Source organism: Periophthalmus magnuspinnatus, chromosome 19 (assembly GCF_009829125.3).
Source record: "Periophthalmus magnuspinnatus isolate fPerMag1 chromosome 19, fPerMag1.2.pri, whole genome shotgun sequence".
Lineage (NCBI taxonomy): Eukaryota > Metazoa > Chordata > Actinopteri > Gobiiformes > Gobiidae > Periophthalmus > Periophthalmus magnuspinnatus.
Genome location: NC_047144.1, coordinates 7,246,139 through 7,265,062, shown reverse-complemented (window position 1 = coordinate 7,265,062; position 18,924 = coordinate 7,246,139). Strand labels below are relative to the sequence as shown.

Below are 18,924 nucleotides of genomic sequence, written 5' to 3'. Positions count from 1 at the left end.
TTGTCCAGTCTATTACCCTGCTACCTCGGGAGTTTTCATGTTTGGAAAGGAACTGTATTCTAAATAGTGAGAGATCCTCAGTTGCGCATCTTTCCCTCCACAGCCGCGCGCACAGTGACATATAATCTACTTTTCGTCCCAAATATGGACTAGGAATGTAAGGATGACGTCACGTGTCCGGGGAATGCGGCTTTGTAACCACATTTATTTAACTACGCCTTCTCCGGTCTCGTCCCAGGGTAATGGGCATTACACAGGAAGAGACTCGTGTAGGAAAAAACGATGGGACGCCCTTCGCCTGTTTACTCCTCCTCCCTCTGTGTGGCGGATAACGGGCTAGAAGTTATTCGGCTCCGAGGCAGACAATAGATCCGGTACCAAGACTGCGTGTGGCGTCATTTCAACTTATTTGAATGGTGTACCGCAAACGGAGGGAGTGATAACGCACACAATGGAGGATTTGGGTAAGGAATTTCGTGTAAAACGGTGATGTAGATTGACTTGTAACTGAGGCTGGATCTGTGGGAAGGGGTGGTGTGCCCAAATAGAGGAAATACGGTAGGAGTCTTTGGTGATCATGTCAGATTACAGGCTACAGTATGCATGCCTTATAAAGACCGTTGCGTATATTAATTAACACGCTTGAGTTGTACTAGGCGTAATAAAAGGTTAACTACATACAATATTATAAACCCATAAACCATATGAACCAGTTGGGTTAACTAAATCAGATTACAAGACACAAAGCAATAATCAGAGTTGAACAGCTCCTCCAGTGACCAGTCTGGCTGCTGTTCTGAGTGTCAGACATGCTCTGCAAATACAATAAATTCTTTGACAATTACATTACTAGATCCACAGTGGGTCTTCTCATCCATAAGTGAGAGACAGATACTTAGGCCTAATGCTTAACATGGTGTCTTCCATTTCAAGGACTTCAAAAAGGATTGTGTTCAGAATCAATCGCTGGTATTGTTTCAAATGTTTTCTTTTTTCAATGCAGTGAGAAGGAGAGCCATGGGAAAGGCATTGTCGGAAAAGCCCTGAAATAGCCCAGACCGCTCAGCTATTTCAGAAAGCCACAGAGTTCAATGAAAATAGGACATTTTTATTTTTTCCTCAAAACTGCCCATTTGCTTTTGTGGGATTTTGTTCTTCTACAAAGTCCAGTTCCGAGCCCAGGAACACAGGTTTAGCTGAGGCAGGCAGCACTGTGAAGAATGGTGAGATGTTGCCAACACACATCTGGAAAGGATTGTGTGAAAGTTACAGGGTGACTGTGTGAGGGCTAGTCAGACAACCCTGGCCATGTTTGGGACACACAGTTTGTACTGCTACCCAGAGTATGTTGTAAGTTTATGTATTGGATCTGGCGCTGGCTGTGCTTTGAGAGGAACCACTTGTAGAGAGAAATCATGGCCAAGACAAACAAGTCCACAAGCCGCTCTAAATATGGTCCGAATTCCCAATGAGAGAACTTCAGCTCCTTATATGAGCAATCTGGCTTGTTAGTGTAATAGAGTGTGCAAAATTGTATTCACACCACATGGCCGTACCTAAACTGTGAATCATCCGGGACAGTTGTGCCCAAAGGGATGAAATAACGCCGAGAAAATCCAAAGTTGTTGTCTGGCCACAAACTGTGCTTTACTAGAACAAAAAGACATAAAAACAGAAAACATAGAGACAGCCACTGACGAAACTGTTTCACCACGAGCTTTGTACTAGCATTTATTTCACTTCCAACAGCTCCTAAATGAGAACAGTGGAAAGTTTTACTAGCAGTCTGCTCACTCCAGAGACATACAAGGGTTCATTCTCGGTGTTAGTCTAAAGAACATTTTTGAAAACAGGCCAAGTGAAAATAAAATACTGGAATAATACCATGTATCCAAAACAGTAGCTTCTTTGTCATAATATTTTATGATCAAGTATTTTTGGGTTTAGTCCATGCAGTCAGATGATGTCATGCAGCACCAAAGGCCAAACACTGAACAACTTCCACTTGTACTTAAATTCAGTGTGTAGGCGGATTAGATATCATTTCCAAAACACTCCTCTCCCTCTGTTTCCTCTCTACTCTGGCATGTCACTCTGCACCAATGTTTGTGTCTATGTTATCTTGAATTTGCCAATGCTGACCGCTCTGCTCACTTCTAACTGTGTGATAAGGCTGCATTTGACAACATGGTCTGTCTTATTAATATGTGCTGACCTTCTGCTGCTGTATTGGTGTGTCTTTCTATAGGGGAACCTGAACCTAACTACCCTCTCAGTCCTCGTATAGTTGTGTTTGGTACGTAACTGTGCATGCCAATCTACATGTTTGTTTCCTTTCATCTGTCATCCAGTTTGTTTTCTGGGTATTTCTCAGTATATCTAAGTTTAAACATTTCATATCACAAAGTATCAAAACACACTTGACCAACACACACACAGATGTGTATCACTGTGATCAAATTGGAAGTTTTAAAGGATCATGTTTTGCCAAAAACTAATTTAATCTCCACATTCCACATACATGACGATTAGCACTAACAGTCAACATTGTAGTTTGCCTTTTCATTCTAAAGTTGTATTTTTTCTTGTAGCTCTTAAGAATCAACTATCAACTATCATTATTATGATTTAATAATACCTTACTCTAAACAAATTAACCAAAGTCGTTTTTGTTTTTGATCAAGTAAATGTTCAATGTTTTCATGCAGATAGGGCAAACAATCTATTTCATTTGCCTCTTTATACTTTAATAGCTAATTAACACAGAATTCTTTGGAAATGTGTTACATGCTATGAGTACAACCTGTTGCAATGTAAATATTCCTTTTGTAATATTCTAAAGATGCTTGTTTATAAACAAAGTATCTTCCTAATATAATCCAGATGCCCTCCTCGCTGATTTGGAGAACACCAGCTCCCCTCTTTCACGTTGTCCAGTCCTGTTGACGTCTGAACCTCCACTGAATGCTGATTCCACATCCCAGGACACTGCCCAAGTGCGACCCCCACCTCCCGCCTACACTCCGCAACAGGTACGGCGCAAACACTCATAAAAGCAATTATTCTAGTGTAATGTAGTGTTGACTTTTTTTTAAAACTTTTTTTTAGACGGTTTCTGCTGCAATGAAGTCCTCACAAAATTCAAACGCAGATAAACTCTACAGGTAATTGTTAGCAAGACGTTTTTCTGATCATAGAGGGTCACATCACATCCAACTTTAAGTGTATTAAACAATAATTAAGATGAACACAATTATTCTAAACAATTTAAATCTAGAATTTGCCTGAATGTTTGCCAGAGAGACATGAAAGAGATAAGAAAGACCCTCCTCTATATTTAGTATATATTTACTAAAAATGTACCATGGAAATATTGAGGGAGCATTTAATCCTGAAGTGATTATTTCAAAATTAGACTTGTTTTAGGCAGTGACCACACAGGTATAATGTAATAATAGCTGCCACTGTGGTCCGTCTTGTGTTTCTTGCAGCACAGTGAACAAACCTCGCTCCCCTCGTGCTGCAGACCCCCCTCCAGCCTTCTCCTCCTCGTCGCTGTTGGGAGGGGGTTTGAGTGAGCTGGATCATCTACTGCAGGAGCTAAATGCCACACAGTTCAATATCACTGGTCTGTTTGCAAGCAGATTTTTTTTCAGATCATTTGTTTTATGAGATCAGTCACTTTATTCCTATGGCTACATCTAGATGAGATCCTGGCCCAGTTCCCGTCTCCTAAGAAAGATGATAAACCTAAAGACAGGACCATCAGGTAATTCTGACTATCAAAGTTGTTACAACATATTGATCTCAATGGATGGGGAACATTGCATTTGATGCTACATGTTTCAGCTCTACAAAGCCCTCAGCCACATCAGCAACACTTGAACTCGACAAGCTTATGGCGTCTCTGTCAGACTTCAGAGTCCAGAGCACAGTAAGATATCAATCTCATTGTCTTTATTATCTGCATTTTATTCACACTATACAATTGGAACAAGATATATTAAAAGTGCCCTCTGTAACTGGTTGGGGGGGTCCACCACCTGGTCCTTGGAGAATCTGATTGAGTATATTTCAACGATTGCATTTATTCAGTAGCAATTTTTATTGTTCAAAAATACCTTGAAAAACATTCTTACTTTGAGTGAGCTTGTCTCTCCACAGATATGACCTGTAACTTGGCCTGGTAGTGTTATCTGCTTATGTATGAGATATTTGTTTAGATATAAGTTTATTGCTGTATCCAAATCTGTTTCTATATTTGCTATATCTATGGAACCTTCTCCATCAGAAAAGTTAGTCAGTGCACCTTTTAATCACATAATAGAAAAGATGAAGACTGAGCTAATATTTTTTCTGCCATGGGCCAAAGCCATCCATTTTCAATTAAGTACTGTAATTACATTTCGTCCCATATAGTGGAAATGAAGGATGTCACTCTAGTATAATAAATTAAATAAACTGTCCGACTTATCATAAAATGTATGTGAAACTAATGAACAAATGTTAGCTTACTGATAAGGCCAGGTCTGGATGATAAACCAGTGCTTTACCCAGTGTCTTTATAATAAAATGTTAAACTATATTCCCTTTCTCCAGCCTGTTGCCCCAGTGACCCCGGTAACCACACCATCCCCTCCGCCCACTTCTGCTGTCCCACCTCAGGGGTCATCAGGGGGGTCCTTGGACAGCATGCTCGGCCTCCTCCAGTCAGACCTCACCAGACAAGGAGTTCACACCTCCTCCAAAGGGACATGTACGGCTTGCCAGAAACCAGTTGTGGGACAAGTAAGACATTCAATTATGGTTATTAATGTTCAATATTGTCACTACACTATGAATCTATTTATAAACTCTCTGCTTCATTTATCTTCCTAGGTAGTGACAGCACTGGGGAAAGTGTGGCACCCAGAGCACTTTGTTTGCACTGAATGTGAGATTGAATTGGGCAGCCGCAATTTTTTTGAGAAGGACAGTCGGCCATATTGCGAGTCAGACTATTTCACTCTCTTCTCACCTCATTGTGCACAGTGCAACAAGCCAATTTTAAATGTAAGAACAACTGACAGTAAAGACAGCCAACAGCTTAATGTCTTGTAACAAATAATTATTTTTATGTGTTTTCTCAGAAAATGGTCACCGCCCTGGATAAGAACTGGCATCCAGAGTGTTTCTGCTGTGTCAAATGCACTCGTGCATTTGGAGAGGAAGGTAGGTGGCACATACTCTAAGATCACATTTACCAAATGTACAAAGAACAATGTTTACTACTTTGGAATGGTGTTTCATGTTTCTTATCACATAAAAAACCAACCTGCTTTAAAGGAACTGTGTGATCTTCAATTGATTAAACTTGACCCATATGTGTCCCCAGGTATGAGGTAAACATGTTTAAATCAAATATAGTTTTTACTGATAACAATTCTAGTGCTGATTTATTCTTAGTTACAAAAACATTGGACCTGATGGCCAAGTTGTTTATGTTATAATGTGGTATTTGGGTTCTCAAGAGGGTTCAGAAAGCAATCAGAAATCAGAAAGCAGAGTGAGCCTTACATGAGTCTCTCATTTAGGTTGCTTGTTTCAGTGCTAAAATCACTTTGGTTTGTTCCTAAAAAGACTGTGTTATTTGAATCCTCACTACCTCACTACCGGGCAAACTTTTTGACACACAAGCTGCAGTAGGTTCTAAAATTTGCCAGAGGGGCCGGGCCAGGATATATATGTATATAATACATTAGAGATTTGGTCTGTAACATGTAGCAAAGCATGAATATGCAAGGTTCATTGTACAAATTGTTTTCCAAATGCATTAATTAAATTATAAATTGATTTATCACATTTCAGTTAACCCTTTAAGGACTGAGCACACTATAGACTATAGCTCGCCTAGACTATATTTTTTCTTTGATGCATTGAATAATCCCCACGGCACCTGCGCTCTTGTCATCTTCAAGGGACAACAGAGGCAGATTACCATAGTGACAGTAAAATATTTAAAGAGCCTCATGCCTCTGCTTTGAGATGCCTTTTGAATTTATATGAAAGCACTATTGGTTGCGGCGTTACGACAATGGAAAGTCCGCAACTGCACTCTATCGGCGACGATAGCATCTGCCTGTATAGGGTTAAATAAACACAGCAGAAAAACTTTGAACAAGTTTTACCCTTACATATTTTAATATAATTTGGTCACATTTGGCGGGCCAGATTAATAAGCCCAAAGGGCCGTGTGTGGCCCCTGGGCCGTAATTTGCCCATGTCTGACCTAAACCCCAGTGCCTGCAGCCAGCCATTAATCAGTGCAGCTTCTGAGTGAATTCTGGAGGTTCTGAGCTTTCATATCAGGCGAGTCCTTTCCATATAGTTAGAAAAAACCTGTATGTGTCTATCTGCAGGTTAAGGCTCTGGCAACACAGGTTCAGTTGTTATCGTAGTACCGTTTTAAAACTGTAACAGCAGGCTACATACAGTTCCTTTAATGTTTGAAATATCCATAAAATAGGTAATACTAATTACCTCTCATAGTGTAGTCTTAACACACTAGGGTTTAAGGCACTTTACCACTTCTGCAGCCCAGCCACAGCTTTATGTGGAAAGAAGATCAAATTAAACAAACATTAAGCAGTTTTCTACTCTTGCAGGTTTCCATGACCGTGAGGGTCAGCAGTACTGCCAGCAGTGCTTTCTGACACTGTTTGCATCGCGCTGTCAAGGCTGCAGCCAACCCATCCTGGAAAACTACATCTCAGCCCTCAACTCCCTCTGGCACCCGCAGTGTTTTGTTTGTAGAGTAAGTGCTTCTCCTTTATGCCTGGTTGGTCACATTTTGAAGTCTAATTTTCACTGAACCAATTTTTTAAAAGAACCATTCATCATTTACCATTTTCATTTTATTCAATGAAAAACACTGTATTTTCTGTGTGTAATTTTCCAGAATTGTGTTCAACTTTCTTTCTAAATATTTTTAGGAGTGCTACAGCCCCTTTGTCAACGGAAGCTTTTTTGAACATGACGGGAAGCCTCTCTGTGAAGCCCACTATCACCAGTCGCGCGGCAGTATGTGCCAGGCCTGTCAGCAGCCCATCCTGGGACGCTGTGTCACTGCGATGGGTGCCAAGTTTCACCCCCATCACCTCGTCTGCCACTTCTGCCTAAAACCTCTGAGTAAAGGCTGCTTCAAGGAGCAGGAGAACAAACCCTACTGCCATCCCTGTTTCATCAAACTCTTTGGATAAAGTCAAGTGTCTGAATATAAACTGCCTATTAATATAAGAGTAAAGGACTGCATATTCCAAGTGTTAAAAGAAAGCCCAAACATGATGCCAAAAAAACCTTCAGGAATGTAAACTGTTCAAATTGAAGCTTAAAATTGTTTTATTTGTACCAAAGGCAAAGGACAATTGGGGAGTTATCTAAGATTGTGCTGGCCATTACCCTTTTTAAATATACGCGCTTTATTCTGCAAAAATGTATTCTGTCACTGCATTTGCCTTGTACATTGTAATATTGCTGTATGTTTTATATGTTTGACCATGTTATGTCAGATATTTTATTCTTTTACTATCGTGCAAATTTACCAAAAATAATGCCAAAGAAATAATAAAAGAAAGATAAACACATTTTGTTTCTATGTCAGTCCTATTTCTGTGAACACATGTAATTCATTCTGTAGTTTGTAGATATGGCGCATATAGTGTCATAACTTGAATGTTTGAATACATTTTGGACTGATTCGATTCTAGCATTTTGTGACAACAGCATGGTATTTATTATACGTCAGCAGAGGTCGCTATTCGCGGGTTAGTGCAAAGCTTACAACAACTCGCAAGTTATAAAGGCCATATTTGAGCCAACTATATATTTATGTATTTAATTTTCATAAATCACTGTGTTAGTTTAATTGACGGTAATGCGTGATGACGCACTTATGCCGCGTGCCTCGGTGGACACAGGTGAGTTCAATTAAAGGTTGATCAAGCCCTGCCGCCGTTTGACACCAGAGAAGTCAGCAGGACACATGAGTTTCACGTGTCTAAACGCCGAAAATATTTCAAAATGAGTGATAAAGAACACCAACAAGTAAGCTGGCGTCTCTAACCTATCAGCAAGTCTAACAGAACTTGTGTATCTCTCAGTAATTTATCTGTTGGAGATATCATAATCTGTAGGCTATTACAAATTATGACATGTCCAGACTTTTGATTTGATGCAGTTTCGCAATTGGCTTTCGTTCTTGTTTTATGCTTCTACTATTCAAATCCTATTAAACATTTCCCTTAGAATTCACAGGAGTCTGACAAGCCAACCCAGCCTGAGTGGCCTGAAAATGGAGGGAAGTGGAGTGACACAGAGGAAGACCCAAACATGGACTGTCAGCTCCAAGCCATGGCTGAAGAGGATGAGGAGATCAACATCTATAATGATGAAACATTTGGGATGGGTGCGTACTATTCACTCTTGTAGTGATAGTGCAGTGTGTCAGTCATATCTCCTCTTCTGTAGAAATGGACACACCAGATGCAGAAGATGCCAGTCTCCTTCAGTTTGCTCCTCCACCACCAGCACCTCCTTCTTTGGACAATAAAGTTCCACCTCTGCCCTGCTCCCCATCCCCCCCAATAAGACAGGTGTCCCGAACCCCTCCGGGACGATGCAACAGAGGCAGGGGTCTACAAGGCACGTTGGGCAGGGGGCAGATGTTTGAAGACCCTGCTGTGATGAGGATGGTAGAGGGAAGGCCTAGTATCAAGGTGTTTATTTTTTTTCCCTGTTATTGTAAGTAGTTCAGTTGAGTTGATCCTCATGTCATGGTGATTCCTTGGTAGACTTTGGACAGTGCTATTGTGGACTGTGGAAGTACATTATACCGAAAACCCTTTGAAGAAAATGTAAGCATTAACTTTAGAAATCTTTTAAAATCTCTTGAGTTTTTTTTTTTCTTTTTTTTTTAATTTTTACACTTGTTTTTCCAGTGGATGGGTCCAACCCACAAGAAGACACAGAAAACATCACAGTCAATACTTGAGGTTCTAATGAATTTTGAATGATGTAATTTGATAGTATACCTATTTTAACACTAGTTTTCTTTAGGACAGTGCAATAGTTTGTGTGATTAATGGTCACAGAGGCAGGGGTCAAAATCTGAACTGTGACTTTATAGACCTGCCTCCTCCGGTCCCATTCTTCAGGGGCAGGAGAGGAGAGCCCAGAGGGTCCTTCGCAAGGAGACAATTCAGCCAAAGAGAACCATCTCAGGTGGACCTTTGGAATGATATGAATATGTGTTTAAAAGGAGGATAAACACATCAGTTCTACTTTTGTCTTGCAGATTCCTCCACCCATGTTACCGGGATCACCCATATTCCCACGCCAGCCTCTGACCCCAAGACAACATTTCAATCAGGTATAGTATATATTAAAATTACATTAAAATGCCTTGCATCAACATTAACAAAATGTTAACATTACTTTCTGTTGACCCAGACAAATCGTTTTATATTTCCTTCAAACCGTCCATGTCCCTCTACTCCAAAGATGATGCAGCTTCGCTTTGGAGCAAATTCACCAAGACCCTCACCATTTTACAGCCCATCATCTAACCCAGTGCAGCGGTTCAGGTGGCAGCATAATTTAATCCATTTTATTTAGCAGAACAAAGCAGAAACTAGAAAACGGGATTCATACTTATTCTAATACTTAATTAGACAATAAATTATATCCTAATTTCATAATAGGTACCCTGATCCTGTGACCCAGCTTCATCCTCACCATAAACGGCAGTTGGTTCAAAAGCAGCGCATGTTCCAGAGGTTAGTGTCACTATCTTTTTATATTGTGTGCAATTGCATATAGAAGGCTTCTGTCTGTGCCAGAAAATCAGAAGGCTGGGACCCTTGGTGTAACTTAATGACGGCAAAAGAAAAGGAGTGGATCACTCGACTACAGATGATACAGCTGCAGAGTGAGAATCCCTATCTGGAGGATTACTATTATCAAGTAAAATATAAACATTTTACCACACACTCTTACTTTTAAACCCATATTTAAAGCATTTGTAATTAAAGCATTGGTCAAATTGCCAGGAATATTATCGGCGCCTGGAAGCCAAGCTTGCAGAGGAGGAGCTGGGGATCAGGGGGAAAAAGGAGCCCCCCAAACTCACCACTCCTTACATCACCAAGACTGATGCGTATACACCAGGTGATTTTCTGAGGCACTTTACACCATTTTGTGTCACACTAGACTTCTCATTGTGTGTTTTTCAGTGGTGCATATTGAAGGCTCTTTGGGTCAAGTGGCTGTATCCACGTGTTACTCTCCTCGGCGGGCCATTAGTGCAGTACACGCTCAACCAGCATATGGTCAACATGAGGTAGTTCTTAGTTAAGTTTAAAATGCTGCAGACAATTTAATACAATCTTTTTTCTTTTTTTTTTTTACATTATAGGAACACAAAGACACCAGGCAACAGCGGCTTGAACTCCTTAGTAAAATAGAAAAGGTATAAAGAGAACAGTGTAGATTGGTTTAAGGGATTTTAATAATTGATGGCACTGTTTGTGCAGTTGTTCATCGTGCTGCTGGAGGTGGAAGAGACGGAGAGGACAAAGACCAAGGTCCTGTCTGACACTGAAGAGAGACGATTGATGGAGAAGACTCAGAGGAAAGTGGATCACATATGGTTTCAGATGCAGCACCATGACCCGCTGTGAGTGGCACAATGACAGGTGCACAAATGCTTATATTTCCCATTTATGATCTCTAACCAAATGTTTTTACTTCCTGTAGAAATTCAACAGGGGAATTTCTACCTTTCCTACTCCTTTCAAAGGGAAAGAAGCTAATAGCTCGCCTTTTACCGTTCCTGAAGCGTGATTTGTCATTAAAAATCCTGCGGATTGTGACTTGTAACCTGCCTACTCTAATGAACAGAGACTCTGAAGAGGTAAGGCTAGATAAGAAATTAAGGCTGGCTGTAAATCAGTATAGCACACTCACTTAGCTGAGTTTCATCAGCTTTGGCATTAAATGAACATGTGCACAAGGGAGGGGGAACTTTCATAGAGGGGACAATGGATTATATATACTGGTGAAATGCTGATCAGTTCTCCCATCTCTTATTTACATTTTTCACTAGTTTTACCGACCCGTCAGACTTGTGTCTGAGCCTGTTAAGACAGTTTTCAGAATGTTTTAATCCTTTTATAAGGGCTATTGGCAAATTGAAACCTCTTGGTTAGTCTCTCCCAGTGCTCTACCCTCCTTTTCGAAATGTGATCGGAGGCCTGACCTTCAGTCAGTTGATCGGGATCCTCAGAGATCTGACATCTTCAGAGGCTATGTCTGCATATGAGTGTCTCGCTCTGACCTGTCAGAACAAGGTTTGTGCTTTTTTTTTAACTGAATGACTTTGGCTTTAAAATGGACAAATGTAACGGCTGGATATTTTGAGCTTGTTCTTCTCCCCCTTCAGTTTGGTTTGTCCTTGCTGTATGCACTACTGTCACAAGGAGAAAAGTTGCTGTCCTCAGGTGTTCCTCTTGAGCCTAGTATTGGTGACTTTGAGGCCTGGTGAGCATTCATTATAATCCCTGGTTTAGTTTTAAAGATGAGGATGATGAGACTGTAATATTTGTGTTTAGGACTGATACAATTTACCAGGTGGCTGGTCAGCTCTCCCAGTGTTCTTTGGTTGAGCCTCTGCTCCTGCCTTCAAACTTGCTCACACTCTTTTGCCGTTACCTGGACAAGCGCACAGTGTACCAGCTCAAAAGCAACATGGAGTAAGTTTAGATAAGGATTTTAATGTATCAGGTTTCTTACTGTCCAATTTGTCTAAATGGCATTGAATTAACCAGTACTTACCGTTCTTTTTGTTTTTCTACTGTTAAGGTCTGCGACAGGATGTCTAGCTCTTCCGTCTTAAGGTGAACAATAAAATGTGCTTCCCCTGGTTATGGTGAGGACTGTTGAGCAGAGCATCATCATTATGTTAATGTTAACATTGTCTGTAAAAAGCTCTAATGCATATTAACTTAATCTTACTGACTTTTTTTCCACTTTGAGTTGTCCCCCATTCCTTAACCCTTCACTTTTTGATCACTTTAACTGTTTCCATTTTATTTTCTTATACTTTGTTTTACCTTCCTCTCTTGCGTCTCCAGTAGGTTACCTACCGCAAATGTGATTCCTTGAAAAACAGTAGTCAGGCAGCACAAGGTGCAAATTTGCTAGTACTGCACTACCATTGTAAATTAACTAAACATTTATGTAAATACCACTCGCATTTAGATTACAATTTGAAGGTTCTGCTTATTGATAAACAGTAGCTTGGCTTTTGGTGACCAGATTGAGGATTGTTTTGTAACATGATTGTACAGCTGTATCTATTTGTTCATTATGAGGACCGCACATAACGGCTATGAAGTTTTGGGTTTTTGTAAAAGGATAATGTGTACATTTTGTAATACTAAATGTGTATTTTGAAATCTTAAATGTTTAAGTTGTAAAGATTTTTATTTAATTTGGAAACAGCTTATTTAAATTGCACAATTGTAGATCACTTGCAATATAAATAAAAGTCTTTAAATACTCTGAAGCAAATCAGAAGTACACCACTTGACCCACACACAGATTTTAAAACGGTGGTTGTATCACCAGTCAGTCACCAAACTGCACCTTTTGAAACCAGACCATCACTTCAGCACTTTTAAGTGTCCAAAGTGAATTGACCTGTATTAAAATAGTGGAAATGCCTGTCAGTATAGAGGGACTGAAGTATGTGAAATCTGGGACGTTAACCTCTCCTTGACCCCATAAGAAGAGGATTTGGACTTTGGGTGAGGAATCTATGCAAAAGGTGAGATTTCGTTCTCTTTTTGGAAACTTTTTAAATTCAAAGGACTGTTACCCCACAGTCAACAGTAGACCTGTGTGTGTGTATTGAGACCATGGATACACTGGTAAATTACAGTAACTGGAAGAAGTGCCATCTTTAGTTATCTTAAGTATGTTTTTAGTTGGTTACAATTGGGAATTATTTCTGAATTTAAATATGTGAATTGTTCATTTTATTTTAATTTGTTTTGGCTTTTAAGACTTAAACTGCATTTTATAGGCAACTATAACAGCTACAAATCATTATTTGCAACTGTTTATTGCTGGGTGTGTGACTTGCCCAAAGTTCATTAGGCACTGTCTAAATTGTTGACGTCTTTCTTTGCTTCTCTAACTTTCTCCAATGTGTTAATGTCCTTAAGTGCCCCGTTATTAAGTTTGTGTGTCCACCTTGTGCCAACAGAGGGGCTGGGTTTGGGCGTCCTCTCTGCAGAAGGGGGGACAGGCCCCTGTATATTAGGACCCAACGATCACAGGCTTCTGCCTACTCCAGGTCAAATTTTACACATCTTGAGTGTTTTTTTGTATGGTTCAAAACGTGTTAATTTCTTTAGATTCATGATGTCGGGACATGCACTGCTACAGAGTGTGGTTGTTCTTTGGCTGGTGCAGACAGCGCACACGAGAGGTAAGTGTTGCATATAGCTTATTATTAAATATTGGAGAGGAATGAGGAGAATGTGACTAGGGATGAGTTCTGCCCCCTGTGCTGTTTTTTGTTTGATTCGGTGTGGTTAAATCAATCTGGCACTAAGCAAAAATAAAAAAATGCCATAGTGCATTTCTGTTTATCTGAAAATATACAATTTAAATGTAAAGGTTTTTATTTATTTTTTTTATTTTTTTTATATATATTGTGAAGCAGCAATATCTGAATTTATATCCAGTGGAATGGAAATGCAATATATTAAAATTGAAAGTTAAAAAGTATCCTGCAGCTGAAAGGGGGAAGGCCTAATAATGCTTTTGAGTTTGAAATTGCACTTTTGTTGGTACCCATTTTTATAATCTGAATATAAAAATGCAGTGAGTGAATGAATGTCATGTTATAATAGTAGTTGATTGGAAAAAAAAAAATAAAAAATTCTTTGACACAGGATGATGTGTAACTACACACTGAGTCTATGGTGTTGCAATGCATCATTTTATCCTCTGCCTAGAATCTGCTGATGAATGAAAAGTGGTGCTCAGATGCTCGGGTTTGCCTGCCGAATTTTAAAGGATGATGTTAAACTGAAATCTTAGCAACGCTGGTTATGGAGCTGCTGGGTGAATGTGAAGCACTCATATTTCCTAGTTTGTCTTTACCAGAGGCCTCAGTTGTGGAAATCAAAGGCAGCTGAGCCCGAGTGGCAGCACTAGTCTAAATGTAACAGCTCAGTGTGAGAGGAGTTTGAATGGTTTTACTACTACTGCACAGACTCTTCATTGACTTTGGAGCACAGGGTTTCCTAAAAATGTTTGCACATAGCAACTGCCAGATATGAAATGGAGACAATGTAACTGTTAAACTGATGTGATTGTCTTTTTAAGGTTTTGGTGCAGTTTCTGGAGTGAATACACAGGGACCACAGAATAATGGTAAACTTTACTTTGATCAACAATCGCCATGTTTGATTAGGATAGAGGTTAATTATGGATGGCATTTTCTCTTTTTAGGAAGGTATCCACAGAATGGTGGAGCAATGCCATCAAAAGGTACATCAGCCCCATGTGACATAATTGTTTTGATATTGTCTGTATATGACTTAATCCTTTATTTCACCAGGAGTGGGTCAAGTGATGGGTGCACAAAATGGATTTGGGGGATATCCAACTAAAGGTCTGGGTGAGTACTTGCCAATTATCTTGCTAGCTCAATGAAAATATCACTTCAATAAAGAATTTGCCTTTGGGTGATCATCAGGTTATGGAGCAGCCACTGGGATTTCAAGCACAAATGGAGCGATATATAATGGTATGTGTCTTCATATGTGTGAAGTGTGGCCTATTCTATGCAAAACTAAACATGCTTTTATGGCAGGTTATGGTCCTGCTGCTGGAACACAAGGTGGAGCGGCCATGAAAGGTTGTCTCACTGATCAAATCAGTGGTCTATAGAACTCAGTATTACTTAATAATTTGAATGGTTAACTCTTTAGGATATGGAGCTGCAGGTGGTGTTTCTAATGGACAAAGTGGCAAGCCACAGGGTAACATGGCAACAAACGACATCAATTATACACATTCAGTGGATTTCTATGGGTGGTGTTTTGATTTTTCACAGGTTACAATCCTCTCGCAGGCCTTAGACAGGGTGGACAAGCAAATAAAGGAAATGGTATGGTCTAAAGAATCACTTTTTTTAATCAGGAACTGTTTCATGATTTTCTCATTTTAAATTTATTTCTAGGTAACACTGCTTATCAAGGAGCACAAAATGGCTATGGGAAAAAAAATGGTAAAGACTTGGTAACGCTTATTATAGTGAGATATGATATGGAATGATAAAAAAATTAAAATTTGTGAATAAAATGGTTTGCATGTTTCAGGACAGAAAGCTATAAGTGGCCCCGCTACTAATGGGGCACGACTAAATGGTAAAACTTTTAAATATCTAACTTAACTGATCATTATTATGCCACTTAACTTTTTATTTCACCAAAAACTCAGCTAGCCAAAAGGTAATTGTTATGGGTCACAGGTCAAGCTGGAGCCAAACCAATGAAGGGATATGGAAGGCCATCATATGGTGCAGGTTGTTTAACCAAATGTATCATTAGGCCTATGTTTTAGTGCATTTTACTAGAGATGCTTTGTCACTTCAGGCACTGGAATGGGAACCTTAGGAGGAATGGGACCAGCACAGGCGGGACAGCAGAGTTCAGGTACACAGAGGCACTCACTAAATAATTACTGAGCAGTAGTATATAACCAACAGTGCATTTGATCTTAGCCTATGGTAGTAATGGATATGGAGCCAAGAACATGGGAGGTGAGTTGTGCATCTTTTAGTCACTGTAAAGTTTTTACCACCAAATTCTCACTTGATCTGTGTGCTCCTGAAGGATACAGGACCAATGGTGGTTTTGGTGTCGGCGCTGGTCTTGGTTTGGGATCACGTTATGGAAATGGAGGGATGAAGGGACCAAAGCCAGGTCAGCTCTCATGTGCAAAATGTGTAAACCTTTGTATAGATGAGATTTTAAAACTTTTCAATGTTATGATCAGGATTTGGTGGAGCAAATGGGCAAGCAACCAAACATGGCGGTGGTTAGTCTTGATTTCTTATTTATTTGATTTGATTGGTTCTTGATTCTAATATATCACAGCATGCTGCAGCAACAGGGGATTGACTTCTAAAATGTAAATATTTGCAGGAACGCAAGGCCCTAATGTGAATGGAGCCTTCTCAAATGGTTAGTTACTTTTGAAACATCAAAACCTTTTATTATTGATGACTTGTATCATTCACACCACGGATGTTTGGTTTAAGGTTATGGATATGGTATGGGCGGAGCTACAAAACCAGCAAAACCAGGTTAGTCCTTTCTAACTAACAAAACTTGTTTCTTTGATTAAATCTATAATGTATCTACTACATTCATTTCCAGGATATGGTGGTAATGGCTATGGAGTAAAACCAAATGGTGTGTTTTCAGTCAATGTTTATTGTCTAATGTAATTCATGTTGCATCTAAATATTCCTGTATTCCTGAAATTGACAGGATATAACATGAATGGAGCAGGATCAATGAGACCACAGTCAGGTATTAAGTTAGATTTAATGTTTTGGTGTTATGAGGATCCTAATGTAATGGTGACTTTTGATCTTCAGGCTACACAAATGGAGCAGGGACAGGGGCGTTTGGAGACAAGACTAAAGGTCAGTCCAGAGACTAAAGGTTAGTGAGACTCTTTAAGACACTGTACAAATATTCAGATTTCTGTTCAGGTTATGGTTCAGCTGCAGCTGGAACTGGTGCCATCAAAGGAAATGGAGCAAAAAGCAATGGTATGATTGGTCTATGTTATGTCATTGTTCTTCAAACATAAGGGTCACTGTGCCATAATCATTTGTCCTTTAGGTCAAAGAACAAATGGAGCTGCTCTTGGAGGTTATGGAAATAAACTCAATGGTATATATTTTATATGAATCCAGTAAAAATGTATCGGATTAGGGTTTTTTTTCCTTTTCCTGAAGAAGTTAACATTTGAACCTCTGTTTTAGGTTATGGGGTTCCTGGACAGGCGGCTGGAGCTGGGAATGCCGGTAATATTTACATTAACATTTAGTCAGGAAATTGTAATGTTTTACCTATGACAGAATCAAATTTTTTTGTGGCCAGGATATGGCATATCAGGTCAAAAGACAAAGTCTGCAGGTGCTGTTGGGGGGCAAGGCCTGAAAGGAGGACTTCTCTCTGGTGCTCAGCCGACTGCTGCTCCACCTCAGGGTTTTGCTCCTCAGGGCTTTGGCCCAGTGCCCACCGGGGCCCTTCTGGGGATGGTGACGCCAGACCAGTACCAGAAGCTGCAGGGCAAAATCTTCAGCTCCCAGGCCACAGCTGGGCCTGCTTTGGGGCCTCAGTACAGCCTGGAATCTGGCCCAACGCCTCTCCCTGTGCACATGGGCTCAGGGGGGAAGAGCTCCAAAGTAACTGGGGCTGCAGCAGTCACTCAGAGCAGTGGTGCACTCCAACCATCAGCAGTGCTTCCACAAGGCAAGTACTAGGCTGTTCACAATACTATTGATTCAGAATACAGACAGTGGGAGGTCTTGTCAGTGCCTCTAACAAGCACATATCGAACTGTTGAATGTATGGCCTCTGGGTTATGTGATGGGAAGTGAAGTGCCTGAGAAAAGTGTTGTGGATACAGATTTTGTTTTGGGGCTTAACCCAGACGGAGGGGAGTTTGAAAGGCCCAAATCACTGCAAACTAAAGGTGACTCAGACTCAGAGGCAGCTGCAGGTACAGATCTGAGCCTTGAGGTCCAGTCCGGGACTATCCCAGAAGAGACAGATCAGGGTCCTCAGGCTGCCCCCGGTGGCAGTGGGCTCAAGGGTGTTGGGGCTTCTGGTAAACCTGGTTTTTGATTTGGTGTGTTTTCTACTGAGGCTGGATGTGCACTGCAGACATGTCTCCTGATAATAACATTAGACTTAAGGCCTTGTTGTGGTGCCTTTGTGTTGCATGCTGTTGCCTGCATTAGGAGAACTTTTGTCTGAATTGAGCAGTTTAAAATTGATACTTGAATATGGATCAACTGCACACAAATCCGAATGCTATTTTATTGATTAAAAGCAGTTTTTATTATATTTGGATCCAAAAATATTTCCTTTGTTCTCTTAACCATGTTACACATGGTGTGATTTTTTTATTTTTATTTTTATTTTTAATCCACTGATTTTGGCCTCTCAAGACATTTAAAAATTTCAGTTCTAAATGTGTTTGTTCTTAAATTTCAGGAGCTGGAGGAATGGCAACAAAAGGACAAGGAGCAATGCAACCTGGTAGACCTCTCGATTATATTTTATAATTGAGTCGCATTGTGTACTAATTGAGAATGTTTTTGTCAGACTGTGGACCCTCAGGTATTCCCAATGGACAGTGGATGAAAATACCCAGACCTGGTAAATGGGAGGTTTAAGATTATAACAAACATAATGACAATAACAATAATGTTTTTTCTCTAATCTCAGAATATGGCGCTTTTGCGGGAGCCGGATCCTCGTCACACACTAAAGGTACTTGTATTTTAGCTTTTGTATTAATACTCATGAAGTTCTAAAGCATTAATGTTGTTCCATTAATCTTGTCTGTAGGTTATGGAGCAGGCGTCGCTGGTCCTAGTGGATACGGCTCCAAAACACATGGTTGGTATCAGTGATGTGCATGACACTTCAACAACGCACTGTGATTTTGTTTCTTTATTTACAGGGTTTGGAGCAGGTGGAAGAAGCTATTCAAATGGAGGAGCCAAACCAGGTGAGTGTCAAAATGTTCAGGAGTTTTCATTTTAGATCGTTATTTCATGTCTTT

General features: G+C 40.1%; 3 protein-coding genes across 7 annotated transcripts; all 3 read left to right on the top strand.

Annotated features, from left to right (window-relative positions):
- Positions 1 to 184: 184 nt before the first annotated feature.
- LOC117387535 (transforming growth factor beta-1-induced transcript 1 protein-like) lies at positions 185 to 7,620 on the top strand. 2 transcript variants are annotated; one of them, XM_033985056.2, is made up of 12 exons: positions 185 to 464; positions 2,249 to 2,296; positions 2,884 to 3,032; positions 3,109 to 3,164; positions 3,492 to 3,628; positions 3,706 to 3,769; positions 3,850 to 3,934; positions 4,600 to 4,788; positions 4,879 to 5,052; positions 5,130 to 5,211; positions 6,645 to 6,793; positions 6,972 to 7,620. In XM_033985056.2, exons 1-12 carry the CDS (start codon positions 452 to 454, stop codon positions 7,236 to 7,238), a joined length of 1,413 nt encoding a protein of 470 aa, XP_033840947.1. In that variant the 5' UTR covers positions 185 to 451; the 3' UTR covers positions 7,239 to 7,620. The 2 variants fall into 2 exon arrangements, with proteins under 2 accessions (XP_033840947.1, XP_033840948.1); XM_033985057.2 differs by lacking the exon at positions 2,249 to 2,296 and having other exon boundaries at positions 227 to 464.
- A 327-nt stretch (positions 7,621 to 7,947) lies between these two features.
- patl2 (PAT1 homolog 2) lies at positions 7,948 to 12,606 on the top strand. Of its 4 annotated transcripts, none has more exons than XM_055229521.1 (19): positions 7,948 to 8,082; positions 8,284 to 8,443; positions 8,506 to 8,753; positions 8,829 to 8,891; positions 8,976 to 9,029; positions 9,094 to 9,258; positions 9,332 to 9,406; positions 9,538 to 9,620; positions 9,738 to 9,812; positions 9,876 to 9,999; positions 10,086 to 10,203; positions 10,269 to 10,375; positions 10,451 to 10,504; positions 10,569 to 10,711; positions 10,792 to 10,948; positions 11,244 to 11,384; positions 11,477 to 11,574; positions 11,646 to 11,786; positions 11,896 to 12,606. In XM_055229521.1, the coding sequence occupies exons 1-19, from the start codon at positions 8,059 to 8,061 to the stop codon at positions 11,927 to 11,929; spliced, it is 2,064 nt and encodes a 687-aa protein (XP_055085496.1). In that variant the 5' UTR covers positions 7,948 to 8,058; the 3' UTR covers positions 11,930 to 12,606. The 4 variants fall into 4 exon arrangements, with proteins under 4 accessions (XP_055085496.1, XP_055085495.1, XP_055085494.1 ...); XM_055229520.1 differs by having other exon boundaries at positions 7,949 to 8,082; positions 8,293 to 8,443; positions 9,487 to 9,620; XM_055229519.1 differs by having other exon boundaries at positions 7,950 to 8,082; positions 9,487 to 9,620.
- Positions 12,607 to 13,461: 855 nt separating this feature from the next.
- On the top strand, positions 13,462 to 15,799 carry LOC129457196 (uncharacterized). The gene is made up of 12 exons (XM_055229822.1): positions 13,462 to 13,528; positions 14,434 to 14,481; positions 14,560 to 14,598; positions 14,669 to 14,728; positions 14,807 to 14,857; positions 14,924 to 14,968; positions 15,042 to 15,092; positions 15,167 to 15,220; positions 15,293 to 15,340; positions 15,432 to 15,479; positions 15,584 to 15,631; positions 15,708 to 15,799. The coding sequence occupies exons 1-12, from the start codon at positions 13,462 to 13,464 to the stop codon at positions 15,797 to 15,799; spliced, it is 651 nt and encodes a 216-aa protein (XP_055085797.1).
- The last annotated feature ends 3,125 nt before the right edge of the window (positions 15,800 to 18,924 follow it).